This window comes from Macrotis lagotis, chromosome 4 (assembly GCF_037893015.1).
Source record: "Macrotis lagotis isolate mMagLag1 chromosome 4, bilby.v1.9.chrom.fasta, whole genome shotgun sequence".
Lineage (NCBI taxonomy): Eukaryota > Metazoa > Chordata > Mammalia > Peramelemorphia > Peramelidae > Macrotis > Macrotis lagotis.
Window position 1 is genome coordinate 3478897 of NC_133661.1, and position 13888 is coordinate 3492784.

The following is a 13888-nucleotide window of genomic DNA, read 5'->3' on the forward strand; positions in this document are numbered from 1 at the left end:
CCCCCAGCCCATCGCCCACTCCAGGGCCGGAGGCGGCCAGTTTGCTGAGGCCCCCCCGGCCCTCCCTGCCCCCGGGGCGGAGTCTGGGGGGGCCGGGCCAGGGGCGGGGCGCCGCCTGGCGTCGCTCCTGAATGAAGCGGGGCTGGCACTCGGCTGCTGGTGGAGCCGGCGGAGCTGGGCTGCGCGGCGCTGCCCGGGCTCGGGGCTGCCGGGCTCCCGCCGCCGGCCCCGATGGGCCCTGGCTCCCCGCCGGCCGCCGCCCCTGCCCGCGGCCGGCCCTGCCCGGGGCCGCCCGAGCAGCTGAGCGCCGCGGCTCCTCGCGGCATGTAGGATGCTCCCGGGTCCGAGCCTCGCCCGGCGGCGGCCCCGGCGGCCCCCGCAGCCCGGCCCGCCGCTGCTCTGGCCCCTGGGCGGCCAGCTGTCCCCGCCGCCGCCGCCGCCGCCCTGCCTGTGGATGGTGCCCGGCTCCGGGGGGCTCCTGCGCTTGGCCGCGGGGGTGGTGCCCCCGCCGCTCCTGCTGCCCACCCCTCCCCAGGCGCCGCCAGCCCTGCTGCCAGGGGGGCCCGGCTGGCAGCTGCCCTGCGAGCCCTCCTTCCTCCCGCTGCTCCCCGTGTCCTCAGCGGCGGCCAGCCCCCCGGCGCCTCAGTACCCCGCGCTGAACGAGCAGGTAAGGATGGGCTGCCCCCTTCCCCGTGCCCTCCGGGTCCCCCCACCACCCCAGCCTCGGCCGGGTCTCCTGGGGGGGCTGCCTCTGCTCCCCCCCACCCCTTGCCTGCCTCTTCCCCTCCAGCCCCCTCCGGGGCTCGGACTTCCAGAAGGCTCCCTCTGCAGCCTGGCAGCGGCCCCTTCGCCCCCACCCCCAAAGTTCCGGGGCTCAGGGGGTCTCGGGAGCCTGACAGCTCTTGGGGCGCTCCCCCTCGAGGCGGGGGAGCCCTTTGGCCAGAGAGCCAGCAGCCAGGCCAGAACTTTCTTCTCCCAGCGTGCTTCCGCTGTCCAGAAGGCAGTGGTGCTGAAGTTCCAGTCTGGCCAAGGCTGGGCTGCAGCCATGCACCTACCATGGCGGAGTTACTAACCCAGAAGTTAATACTTTGCCAGTCCCTGGCAGACTTCCACAGCACACGGCGGGGGCTGCGAATCCATCGTTATGGCTCCTTCCGACCTGGGTGGGTAGTGGGTATCCCCCCCCCCCCCGCCCTTAAATAAGACCGAGGGCACTCACTAAGCCAAACCTTAGTCCACTGAAGTGGGTGGAGGAAAAAAGCAAGAAATTGAGGGAAATGGACTGGCAAAGCTGCATGTTTTCTGAACCCGCTGCCCTTGTCCTGCTAGTGCCAGAGAATTGCTTCTTGGCGTCCTGCACTTCAGGAGAGTTTGTCTCAAATAAGAGACTGAGATGGGAAAGAAGAGGGAGTGAGGAACCAAGGGCAAGGATCAAGGAGCGGATGAGGGAAGCAGAGGGAGACTAGGAGAAACAGAGACAGAGAGAGAAAGACACGAAGATAAAAGGAGTCAGAAAAGACAGAAGGTTTAGTGATTTCAATTAGGAGGTGGAATAGAGGTCTCCCTTCAGGAAATGCTTGTCGGGTGTCTTCTCTGTATCTGTGCAGATCTTACATTTTAGGGGACCTTGCCCCTTTCTCTGATCATTGCCATATTTTAATAAATGCCGTGAGAAAAGAAGACTTCTATGCATCTCATTCCAGTTACATCCTGTGAAATGGATGCAGCACCCCCCTCCACCTTTAAAAGTGGACTATGTGAATTAAAACTCCATCATGCATTAAGCTCTGGTGATATTTTCATATCTGTCCAGTTTCTTTTTGGGTTTATTTTAAAAACCTCTAGCCATTGCTACATTTTTGGAGCATGTCATGTCTGAATGCTGCCACTAGAGGTATATAATACCAAGGAACTAACATTTTCTGTTTAGAAAGCTGCATTTGTGTGTGTGTGTGTGTGTGTGTGTGTGTGTAAATGGAAGAAGGAAAAAAGGAAAACACTAGGATGTATACTTTTCCTTTCCTTTTGCTTTTGGATTTACTATAAAATATGAAGTTTTAGAATCAAAAGCACAGTGTTTACCCTGAAAAGCAGCTCATATATATATATATGTATACATATATATAATATTCTCTACATGTATATAATATGTATGATCCTAAAACTTAAATAGATGTTGTCATATTTGCTCCATCAGTAAGCCACACCTCATATTAGTACTCACTAATGCAGATTCAATTATGTATATAAATGAATCTTTTTTGAAAGCCTTGAGCTGTTCACACTCAATGTTAGTTTTTACCATTGTGTTATATGCATTAGGTCTTGTTAGTCATTTTAGACTCAATAATGCAGTTTTATTTTATTTGAAAGACTCTTCAAAATTGTTAAGCCTTAATTCTTGAGCTAATTTTTAATGAAGAAGAAAAAGGAGTCATTAAGGGAAGTGTTCATTAGGGAGAAGATGATCTTTTATTATCTTAAATTCATAGAAATGGGTCATTAATCTTGAAATATCTTGAAATATAGAATTTTTCATGTTTATCAAAGCAATTCAAGGGTGAAAAATGCATTTTTCATCTCTTTTCCTTATAGTGGGCGATCTTTTTTTTTACATTTTTGAGGGGTTCTCCTCCTTATCTCATTATTTATATACTGGGTGTGTTTATTCTTGAAACTTAGTTTTCTGTTAGTATTCAATAATGCAGTACTCAACAGTGATTTGTAATGTTACTAAACCAATATATTTGCCATCTTGTTCACTGTTCATGAATTGTGGTACTCCATTTAACACTGCAGAATGGGAAAAATGATTTGATATTTCAATCACCTTAAGAAATTTAAATATGTCTTTTTTGTTAAAAAAAACAGTCATTGGATTCAAAGGTCCCTGTATAAATCAGCAGTTACTTAGTCCTGAGTATTGTGGATTTATGTTAGAATAAACCAAACTTCAATTTCCCTTTTCTATCATTTTGTTTTGTAGTGGATGTTTGGAACTCAGTCACCTGTGATAGGATTTTCTCCCTCTTCTAATGTGGATTTGATCCCCATTTTCCCCCATGTATACACTTCTGCTCTTCCACCTCCTGTAGGGAAAAGTTGGCTAGACAAGAGGATGCCCAACTGCAAGGTAAAAATGCCAATAATTTAGTTCAAACAATAGATTTTTACTGTCAAAATATCTGCATGTAACTATGAGAGAAAACAGTAACATTTAAAAAAATATTATTGCAGCAGAGCAACCCTTTACCTAAACCCTTTCACTGTAAGAATTCCTGATAAAAAATGCCAATATTTTATAGGGATTAAAACCTTATGTCTTCATTTTTTTAAAACTTCAAGTCAATGACTGTATTATTTCTCATTGGCATTTCATTTTAGTAGATTTTTGAATTTGATATTTTATGCTTTTTCTTCTTTGCCTATTTGAATGGTTTATATTCTAGAATCTTTAAAGTTAGTTGGTTAGTATCAGAGAATATTATATGTGTATAATGCCCATATGTATGCATAATATACTCATACGTATGTAGAAATGTCCATATTAAAGTAATGAACTTTCCACCAAAGCAGAAGTCAACTGGTTTTAGTAGATGCATTTACATGCAATTGGAGTTTATAAGAGGCTAAGTGATTGCTTCATGCTCACAAACTTAAGAAACAAATGCAAAATTGGAACCCAGGCAAGTGTTCTGGCATCTTCATTTAGTACCATATTTATTAGCTTTTGTTTAGCTCAACATGTTACATGTAATTGATAAAATGAGGACTTCTCCCTCCTCTCTCTTCTCTCTTCCTCACCCTAAACAAATTCAGATTGTTGTTCTTCTCAGACATTCACAATTGAAGGCAGAATCTGATTATTATTTTGATCTATGTATATTGCACTCAAATGAGAAGAGGATAATTGGAAATGAAATTTGCATTTTGGTAACCTATTTAAGCCAAAGATATCAGAGTGTTCCAAATGTCTTAAAGTCCATTTGATTGTGTTGCACAGGCAAAGTTTTTTGGTCTTCAACCAAAGTCTGAAAGCATATCCAATTCTTTCCAAGTCATGGCCAGGTTGGATCTCACCTTGTTGCCATGTGTCACTTAATTCATAACATTACTGAAAACAGTGACTTGGCTAGAGTGGCCTCCTTTTATTGACTGGAAATAATGCTTATCACTTTCAGATGTCTTCGACTTTGTATTGTCATTGACCTTGGTTTTTAGAGTCAAGTTTACTAACTAAAAACAAAATCCAAAAAAACAACCCCCCCCAAAAAGAGAGAAGGATATCTCCCTATTACCTATGAGGACAATTCATCACAATTCTTTCCACTACCTAATATAAAAAAGGCTTGATATTGTTCTTTTATTTCCAAACTTTGACTGCAAGTTTGCTACAGTTTTCAAAACCAAGTATAGACACAGTCTAACTGATTGTTATTAGAAGATAGTTTATCTACATTAATTAAAAAACAATTATTTCTTCTATGTTCAGAAAGGAAATGTCCATTATTTTGAATCAGTTTAAGGCAGGACTGAATACATGTTCCTGATAGCATTACTTTTGTGGATTATGAAAACTTACTTAAGAGATTCATTTTACTTTATCTTGGACAGATATATTTAAATAACACATTTGCTCTGGACTCTACTTGGATACATCCTGAGGAATCAAGATTGTTTCATGGACCTGAAAAGCCACATTTAATGACAAACCAGGTGGCCATGGCTGTATCTAGACCAGCCCCTGCCTCCAGGCATCTCCCCACAGTGGTGTTAGCACCTCAGCCTATACCAGGTTGGTAAACAATGATGGTGATTACTTCTATTCATCATCTTTTGCTCTCTCCAACTTATTATCATATGACAGTCATTATGAATTATATGTAGTTGATGTTCATGGAAACATCATTTTGTTAAAAAAATCTGTTTGAGTGGACAGGAGATAATCCGATATAAAGAACATAGGTATTATCTTCATTATGCATTGTTGTTTAAGAGATAAAGTATATTAACAAGCTGAAATGATGAATGAGATAATATATAGAAATTTTTTTAATCAGTGTTCTATTTTTATAATTTTATCTTACCATCTGTTGGCCACTAATAATATAGACTAATTGTTTGGTCAGCCCAGTTAAAAAATGCTTTTATGGGACAGTCAACTTGAAAAAAAATCATTGAATGGTCCGCTACATTTTAAATGTTTTAAAAATATTAGCACTTTGCCATTCTTTACAAGGTGTGAAAAGTCATCATAAAGGGAAATGAAGGAAATAGATTGTTTTGAAGATGAATTTTGTTCAGATTTAAAGTTTCAGTAACCTAAAAGATCATTTTCCCTGGTTTAAAAAAAGACTCCATTTCTCAACAGAATATTTTTACATTAACCATGTAATGATGGAGAAATAATGAAATACTTTTTCATTTAAAAATGCATTTAAATATATCCTTGACTCGTAGTTATTTCAGACAAATAAATACTGGTCCCATCGACATTCTCCCAACTCTCTTCTATGATGTAATTGGTTTTAATATTTCACAATTATGTTTTTCTTTGCCATTTCCTTGCCATATATTTTTAAAAATGTATTAAGAAGGAAAATTTCCTTTGAATCATGGAGAATTCTCTTAGGGAAAAAAAATAATTCATTTTCCTATTGTTTACAAGCATCCCTTATACTAATGAGCAATGAATCTTATTTAACACTGAGTCCTATAGAACAATTTAAATGTTTTCTATTTTTCAGAAGTTGCAATGATATTTGCCTGTGAAATGCCTTCTGCTTTTTTCTTTCTTAAATTATTGATTAACTGTAAAGTAAATCAACATCATACAATTATATATTTATAAATATGTTTATAAAAAAACAATACTTCTTATTTGATTTTCACTCAGTGAAAAAGGCTTTGCTTATTTGGGTCTCCAGTTTATTTTTTTTGTTTGGATATGTTACATTCTGAACATATGATGAAATTAGATCATTTTTTACCAATTCACAGACTTCTTTGATAATAACATGATTGTGACTACAATTTGATGTAATGAGTGTAGGGCCAACCCCCTAATTCTTCCAAGGATCGTAACACAGTTGTTTTGTAGAATAGATTACTAATAGGTTGTTGAGTGAATGAATAAATCCAACCAACTTATTCAGTGAACAACATTCAGTCAACTTGACCTTCCTTTGTCCTATCAACTCAACAACCAATATTTTTGACTGTTTTGGCAAGTTTTTATCAGGTTGATTGGCTACCAAGTGTGTAGCAGGAATAATCTGAGTTCAATATTTTTTTTTGATGAATGCTGAGCTTTTGTACTTTTGTAGCATCAAGTGTGAATGCATGTAAGTCTGGTTCTTGAAAAAAACCCTGATGACACATGTGACTTCTCAGCAATATTCTTTGATAAATATTTTATAATATCTATTTAAAGGCCTTTAGAGTTTCAACTTTCTTGTCAAAAGTTTTTTTTTTTTTAATAACATACTGAAAAGCAAAAACAATAAAGTAACTTTCCTTCTTGCTTTGGTCTATCATTTGGGGAAATTCATAACTTTCTCTCCTTCTCCCCTGTCTTTTTTCCTAATTTGAAAATCACAAGGAAATGTGGCTTCAACATATTTACATTGTCGCTTTTTAAAGGAAATGTACTTGCTCCAGTAAAAATTTCAAGGATTGTACATCCATTGTGACACAGTAAATACTATGGAATTGAAGATAATGATGTCAGGACCAACTGGTCTCAGATAATGTTGGATATTATTTGTAGTTGAGTCAAGTAAAATCCCTTAATCATTAGGAAGGGCCATTGGGGGCTTTAGTGCTAGCTTCATTACACAATTAGAATCCTGACCCTACAGTTGGGAAGACCTGATTTCAAATATGGTTTTCAATAATTACAATATATTTGACCCTGGGCAAGTTACTTAATACTCATCTCATTTAGTTCCCTCATCTGTAAAGTTGGGAAAATATAATACCTCCCTCACAAAGTTGTTGTGAAAATGAAATGAGAGCTTTGTAAAGTGCTATTTTCCAATTTTTAAAGACTTTCTAAATCAAAGCTATTATTAATAATAATGGAATTTAAAATTTAAATACTCCTGACACTCAAATGCATGAAAATGTCCATTTAGATACCACTTTATTAATAGGTCACATAGATCCTAGTAGCTTAGATAAGTTATTAAAAATGTCACGGTGGAATAGAACATGAAATTTTAGGAATGAAAGAGATCTAAGTGGTGATGATCATTTAGGAGATCACCATTTTCATCTTCAACCAAAGGAAAGTAAATTGTCTAGAAATTGGAATTAAACATAGTTCAGTGATTGCAAAGGTCTGCCTAATTACAGATCAGGTAATGACAAGAAAATGTTTTTGAGCTAAAAGATATGTCTCTCAAAGTTTTTTTCCTCCCTTATGCTTGGACGTGCAGAATTTCCAGAATTTTTTTAAAGAATACTTTTTTTTTGTGGAAAGTTCATTCTTACTATAGATGAAATGAAAATGACAAGTTATAGAGTTCCCGAGGAAATAAAATTATCTAAATTCAATTTCTCAAAATTAAGCTTGAATTTATGATTTCATTTGAGTGAACTTGGGGTGGGGTGGGGTGAGGAACTTCCTTTATCAATGAAAGTTAGCATTTCCCCTACAAATTATCATCCTAGAATTTTGCCTCGAGTGCTAAAACAGCAAATGATTTTTCTGGGGTCATAGGCAATATGTATGGCAAACAAGATTTTCCTTACAATTTTCCTGGCCCTAAAATTCATGTTCAATGGACTTCATGTACATGCTCACATTCATGTTGGAGTTGCAATCAATAATATCAGGACTAAAAGAGACTTTTGAGGGTATATATACATACATACATATATATATATATATACAAATGGGTAATTCAAATGTCACCTCTATTCTATATCCAATATTTACTCTGTTTTACCTCAAAGACCTTGAGTGAGGGGATGTTCACTATCTCCCTAGGCAGCCTATTTATTATTGTATGATATTTGTTTAAATGAGACAAATACTAACACGTTCTTATCAATTCAATGATATATTTAGTCAAATAACCTTCATGTAGGTCACAGCAATTATAAAATATATTGTTTCACATTTAAGGAGAAAAAACATTTCATTGCTTCAGTAGTAGATAACAGAAAAGTTGTGGAAAAGAGTATTAGTTTCTGACCCATGGCCAATGCTGGTGAAGATGAGGCTTAGAACAGAATAAGAGACTTGAGGATCCATTAGACTATCCAGCCCCACCCTGTCATTAATATCAATGATCTGAAAAACATTCTATTTTATTATATAGCAATAGAGTTAGAGAACACTGAAAACACTTGGAGTAATTTGAAATCAGATGTATTCTATCCCTGCATTTAATTCATAGGTTTTATTAGTTTCAAAAGTAATGTGATATCTTTTTTGTCATAATATGAAATTCAGTAGTAGAGGTTGGTCAAATGAGTATCATCTCCTTTTCAATCATTTGGGTAGACATCTGAAGCAGTGAAGAGTTTGTAGGTTGATTATTCTACAGTCTCTCATACCTGTAATCATCCCTGATGTTTGATCCAGTCATAAAGTTGTGTCTCAATCATGCCTTCATGAAAATCATTTCTAGTTAAGTAGGCTGTTGAATGTCATTAGTGGTTACTAAACCCTTCATTAAAATACCAGAATATTGTATTCCCATCCCCTTACTTTCATAACCATTGTAAATGGTTGACCTGTGATAATCAGTTATATTTGGGGACAAAACAGTCTGAGGATGAAAAAAAAAGGGTCATTAACCTATATACTCAGAAAAAAACAGAAGATCTGAGCAAAGTGCTGGGAAGACTGCCAATTTTGTTTCTTCCCAAAATATATCCAAATTTTGGGAAAATAAGATTTTCTTTTTCATTATAAAACATATTGCCAAAATAATTACAAAACTAAAGAAAAAATGTTTAGTGTAGTTATTAGAGAAGTATGCTTCCAATCTCATAGCTTGGAAGGTAAATCTACAGTTATAGTCACAATTGTCAAAAAGAAAATGAAGCTCCTAGATCAAATTATTTCATTTTTGGATTACTGCTCTTTAGAAGTGTAATCTGATGATTCATGCTATGAAAATAATTACCTCTTTTGATATGTCAAAATAATTTTAACATATCAGTTTGACATCAGAGAAAGATTCGATAAGCAAATATGGGAAAGTCAGAAAAACTATTATGCCATCAGGATATACAATTTAGTCCTTCAATCAATACAGAGATCATCTCTTCATACGTAATTGATTATGCCTCTTATAGTGACCAAAAATACCTCATGACTGTATATGTATGTGTGTGTGTGTGTGTGTTTTGTGTGCGTGTGCATGTGTGTGTGTTTATTTGTATCCTTGGAAACTACTACTAGACCTATACTTTAAGACTTTACTTACTTTTAAAGTTGTTCAGTGAGTATTCTCCAGCATCCACAGTCCAATGACAAATTTTAAATGTGAAACATTTTAAAACTAAAGCTAAAGTTGATTTCTTATAGCACAGAAATGCATTTCAGATTTTCTGTAAAATAAGAACATATTATTTTTTCAGATGTGTATGGAAAGCTTTGATGAAATACTCCCAAAAGGGTCATTTTTGTCCCCCTGAGAAAACAGACCAAGGTAAAGAAAGGGAAGAATTATAAGAAATGATCAATTCCAGGATTTTGTCATGGGCCTGAGTTGTGTATCTAAAGAAGACACAGAGAGACAAGTAATTGGTATGGTTGACAGTGTTGACTATTACCTGGAATTTCCTTATCTGAACTTAATCTATGGGGGTTCCAACTTAGCTTCTCCTTTCCCCTTATGGAGTCTTCTTACTTATTTTGATATCCAATCCATTTATTGCTTAAATGTTCTCAGGCCTGCACCACAGCATTGGCTACACTTTCCTCCCTTCCCTATCTTTAACACTGGTGAACCTGCTCAACTATCTTTTCTTCTTGAGGTCTTCCAATTCTTAGGCCTGGAAGAGACAAAGCAAACAGAGCAGTGCCATTAGAGAGATAGGACAAACAGGGGAGAGTGGTGCTCTGTAAACCTAGAGAAAAAAAAATATCAAAGATAAGAGGATGGTCAAAAGAGTCAAAAATTACAGAAGTCTAGAAGTAGAAAATTGTGACTAGGCCTTTAGACTGTGGAATTAAAAGTTTATTGGGAGAAAAAAAGTCCTTGTCAACTTTGAAGAGGGAAGGATTTTCTTTTTTTTGTTAAATGATAAGTCAGAAGTTGTATTCTAGAGAGTCTAGTGAAGAGGAGGTCAAATGGAAGGGCCTATTATAAAGGGCCTTTTCAAGAAATTTAGCCAAATTGTCCATAAGAGATATGGGCTAATATTCTGTTGAAGACAGCATCATTTTCTTTCTCACCTAAGTTGTCTACCCTTCACTGTCTCCTTATTACATCCAGGTTCAAAAATTCAATCCTTGCCTTGCACAGAGAGCCTTTTTTAGATTCCTTAGTTCAAATGCTTTCCTTAGGTGCAGCTTCATCCTGTATAGATTTTTTTTTGGTTTTGGTTTGTTTTTGCACATCTGTTTGTACCATGTCTAGTCCATCCCATTAGACTGTGATCTCCATGAAAGGGTGATTATCGTTCCCTGTTTTGTATCTTCATCATTTAATACAGATTTAGAATCATGTCACAATGCTTGGTGACTCATTGACTGATCATAGAGCGATAGATTTGAATGATCCTTCCAATGTATATGAGTTGTGAAAATGATCAAATCATGTAGATTTCCCCTAAATCATTCCATTTCTATAAAATATAAATAGCAAGATTCAATCATTGTGGAGAGAATTAAATAAAATCATAAATGTGTTGGATGTTGGAAATCATCAAGTTTCTTACCACAGTTGGATTTATTAGGACTTTTGTGAAATGGAATTATCCTTGTCAGGAAGTCAAGAAAGTGTGGATTTCAATTGCTTTCAGATTCTTCCTAGCTACGTGACCCTGGGCAAGTTACTTACTGTCTGTCTGTCCATGTTTCCTCAATTATAAACTGGCATTACTAACAGTACCTTTAGCAAAACAATCCTGTGAAGATCAAATGAGACAATATTTATAAAACACTTAGAGATTGGCATATAATAGTTATTAAATTTATTCCCTCCACTCCTCCTCTTTATAGACCCATCATTATATGACACAGACATTTTTAAACATGGTGAGCAGAACTACAACATATAAAAGAAAAGGAAAGGGATTAGTTTTCTCCTAAAATTTAGATTATTTTCTGATACATATTTAATAAGATGGGCCAGTGCTTTCTTAAAATCACAAATCAATTTATACTAAGTATTTTCAATGAATACTAGGCAAAACCTCAGTTCTTTTCAGATTATAGTTTGAAATCAACCTAATCAGTGACTGAAGGGTGAAACAATGTGATAGTATTTAAGATGTCTTATGGTTGAAGTTTTTATTTTTTTTCTTTTTCTCTGAAAAAGGGCTTATTCTCTTGAATTACTAGTGATTATTGCCAGAAGGGTCCAAATGTTATCCAAACGTTATAAAGTAAAAGCATGAACTAATCGTTTTAACTTAAAATTTTGTCATTTCCTTGAGGATTTCTTAAAGATTGAATTTTGTTAACTAGAAATCAATAAAGAAATATGAGTGATAATGTTTTCTTTTTCTTATCTGATTTAATGTGTCTAGATTGAAATGATTTTAGGATAAATTGTTAGCCCATTATTTTCTATTAGGTTCAATGGAGATGGCAGATAAATCTCTTTTTTGATAATTGAGTAACAGTATCTGGAGGTGACCTCTTTCAGTGAGCTTAAGACAAGGGTTTTTTTTTTTTATATTTTTCAAGGCAATGGGCTTAAGTGGCTTGCCCAAGGCCACATAGCTAGGCAATTATTAAGTGTCTGAGGCTGGATTTGAACCCAGGTACTCCTGACTCCAAGGCCGGTGCTCTATCCACTGCGCCACCTAGTTGCCCCTATGACAAGGTTTTTTTTGTTTTTTTTGTTTTTTTAAGAAAGATTTCATTTATTCTGAGTTTTATAATTTCCCCCCATTCTTGCTTCCCTCCCCCCCCACCCCCACAGAAGGCATTCTATTAGTGTTTACATTGTTTCCATGGTATACATTGATCTCAGTTGCATGTGATGAGAGAGAAATCATATCCTTAAGAAAGAAAAATAAGGTATGAGATAGTAGAACTACATATTAAGATAATGGGTTTTTTTGTTTCTAATTTGAAGGTCTTTGTTCAAAGTCCATAATTCTTTCTCAGGATACAGATGGCATTCTCCATTACAGATAGCCCAAAATTGTCCCTGGTTGTTTCACTGATGGAATGAGCAAGTCCAACAAGGTTGACACTGAAGCATTTTTTAAAACGCTCAGAAAAATAAAACATCAGAAGTAATCACAAGCAAGGCTTTTTCTTTTTTTAAATTAATTTTTATTAAAGATATTATTTGAGTTTTACAATTTTCTCCCCTATCTTGAATCCCTCCCCCCACCCCCCACCCCCACAGAAAGCACTCTGTCAGTCTTTACTTTGTTTCCATGTTGTACCTTGATCTAAATTGGGTGTGATGAGAGAGAACTCATGTCCTTAAAGAAGAGAAGTCTAAGAGGTGACAAGATCAGACAATAAGATAATCTGTTTTTTTTTCTAAATTAAAGGGAATAGTCCTTGGACTTTGTTCAAACTCCACAGCTCCTTATCTGGATACAAGTGGCCTTTTGCAGACAGCCCAAAATCGTTCCTGATTGTTGCACTGATGGAATAAGCGAGTCCTTCAAGGTTGATCATCACTCCCGTGTTGCTGTTAGGGTGTACAGTGTTTTTCTGGTTCTGCTCATCTCACTCAGCATCAGTTCATGCAAATCCCTCCAGGCTTCCCTGAATTCCCATCCCTCCTGGTTTCTAATAGAACAATAGTGTTCCATGACATACATAGACCACAGTTTGCTAAGCCATTCCCCAATTGAAGGACATTCACTTGATTTCCAATTCTTTGCCACCACAAACAGGGCTGCTATAAATATTTTTGTAAAGGTAATGTTTTTACCCTTTTTCATCATCTCTTTAGGGTATAGACCCAGTAGTGGTATTGCTGGGTCAAAGGGTATGCACATTTTTGTTGCCCTTTAGGTATGACAAGGTTTTTAAAAGAAAACTCCTAGAATTATGAGATTAATATTGCATACTTAATTCTTTTTTCAATATAAGTTTTATTTCTTCCACTCAGTCTCTATATTTTGACAGCTTTGTGTTCCCTGTAGCTTGAATATGATGAGAATTTGTATGTGAAATCTATGAAAAAATTATTCTAAATATTTTACAAATCATTGTTGTATCTTGGGTTTAGATATGAATGATGATATTTTAAGAGTTTTATTTAATCATGTGTTAAGAAAAATGATTAGATTTTTTATTGATTGATTAGTTTATGAATACTGTGAATTTTATTCCTACAACTTCTATTGCTCAGCTCCTCTTTTTACTTCTCCTTTTACTCCTCCTCCTCCTCTCTTCCTCCTCCTCTCCTCCTTCTCCTTCTCCTTCTCCTCCTCCTCCTCCTCCTTCTCCTTCTCCTCCTCCTCCTCCTCCTCCTCCTCCTCCTCCTCCTCCTCCTCCTCCTCCTCCTCCTCCTCTTCTTCTTCTTCTTCTTCTTCTTCCTCTTCTTCATTACTACCACAATAATGACCATGATTGTTGTTACTTCTAATCCTACTAACACCATCACTAATACTACCACTTCAAGCATTACTACTGCCACTATTGTTACTACTGCAACTAAATATTCACATTAGATTTTTTTGTTTGTTTTTGTTTTTTGCAAGGCAATGGGGTTAATTGACTTGCCCA

General features: G+C 37.3%; 1 protein-coding gene across 1 annotated transcript in view; it reads left to right on the forward strand.

The window, feature by feature from the left end:
- The first annotated feature begins 331 nt into the window (after positions 1–331).
- Positions 332–13888, forward strand: part of TCERG1L (transcription elongation regulator 1 like) — a 303390-nt gene continuing 289833 nt past the window's right edge. The window contains exons 1-3 of the mRNA XM_074236291.1: positions 332–667; positions 2987–3133; positions 4615–4795. Of these exons, the coding sequence (XP_074092392.1) occupies positions 332–667; positions 2987–3133; positions 4615–4795 (664 nt within the window). The remainder of the gene's footprint in view (positions 668–2986; positions 3134–4614; positions 4796–13888) is intronic.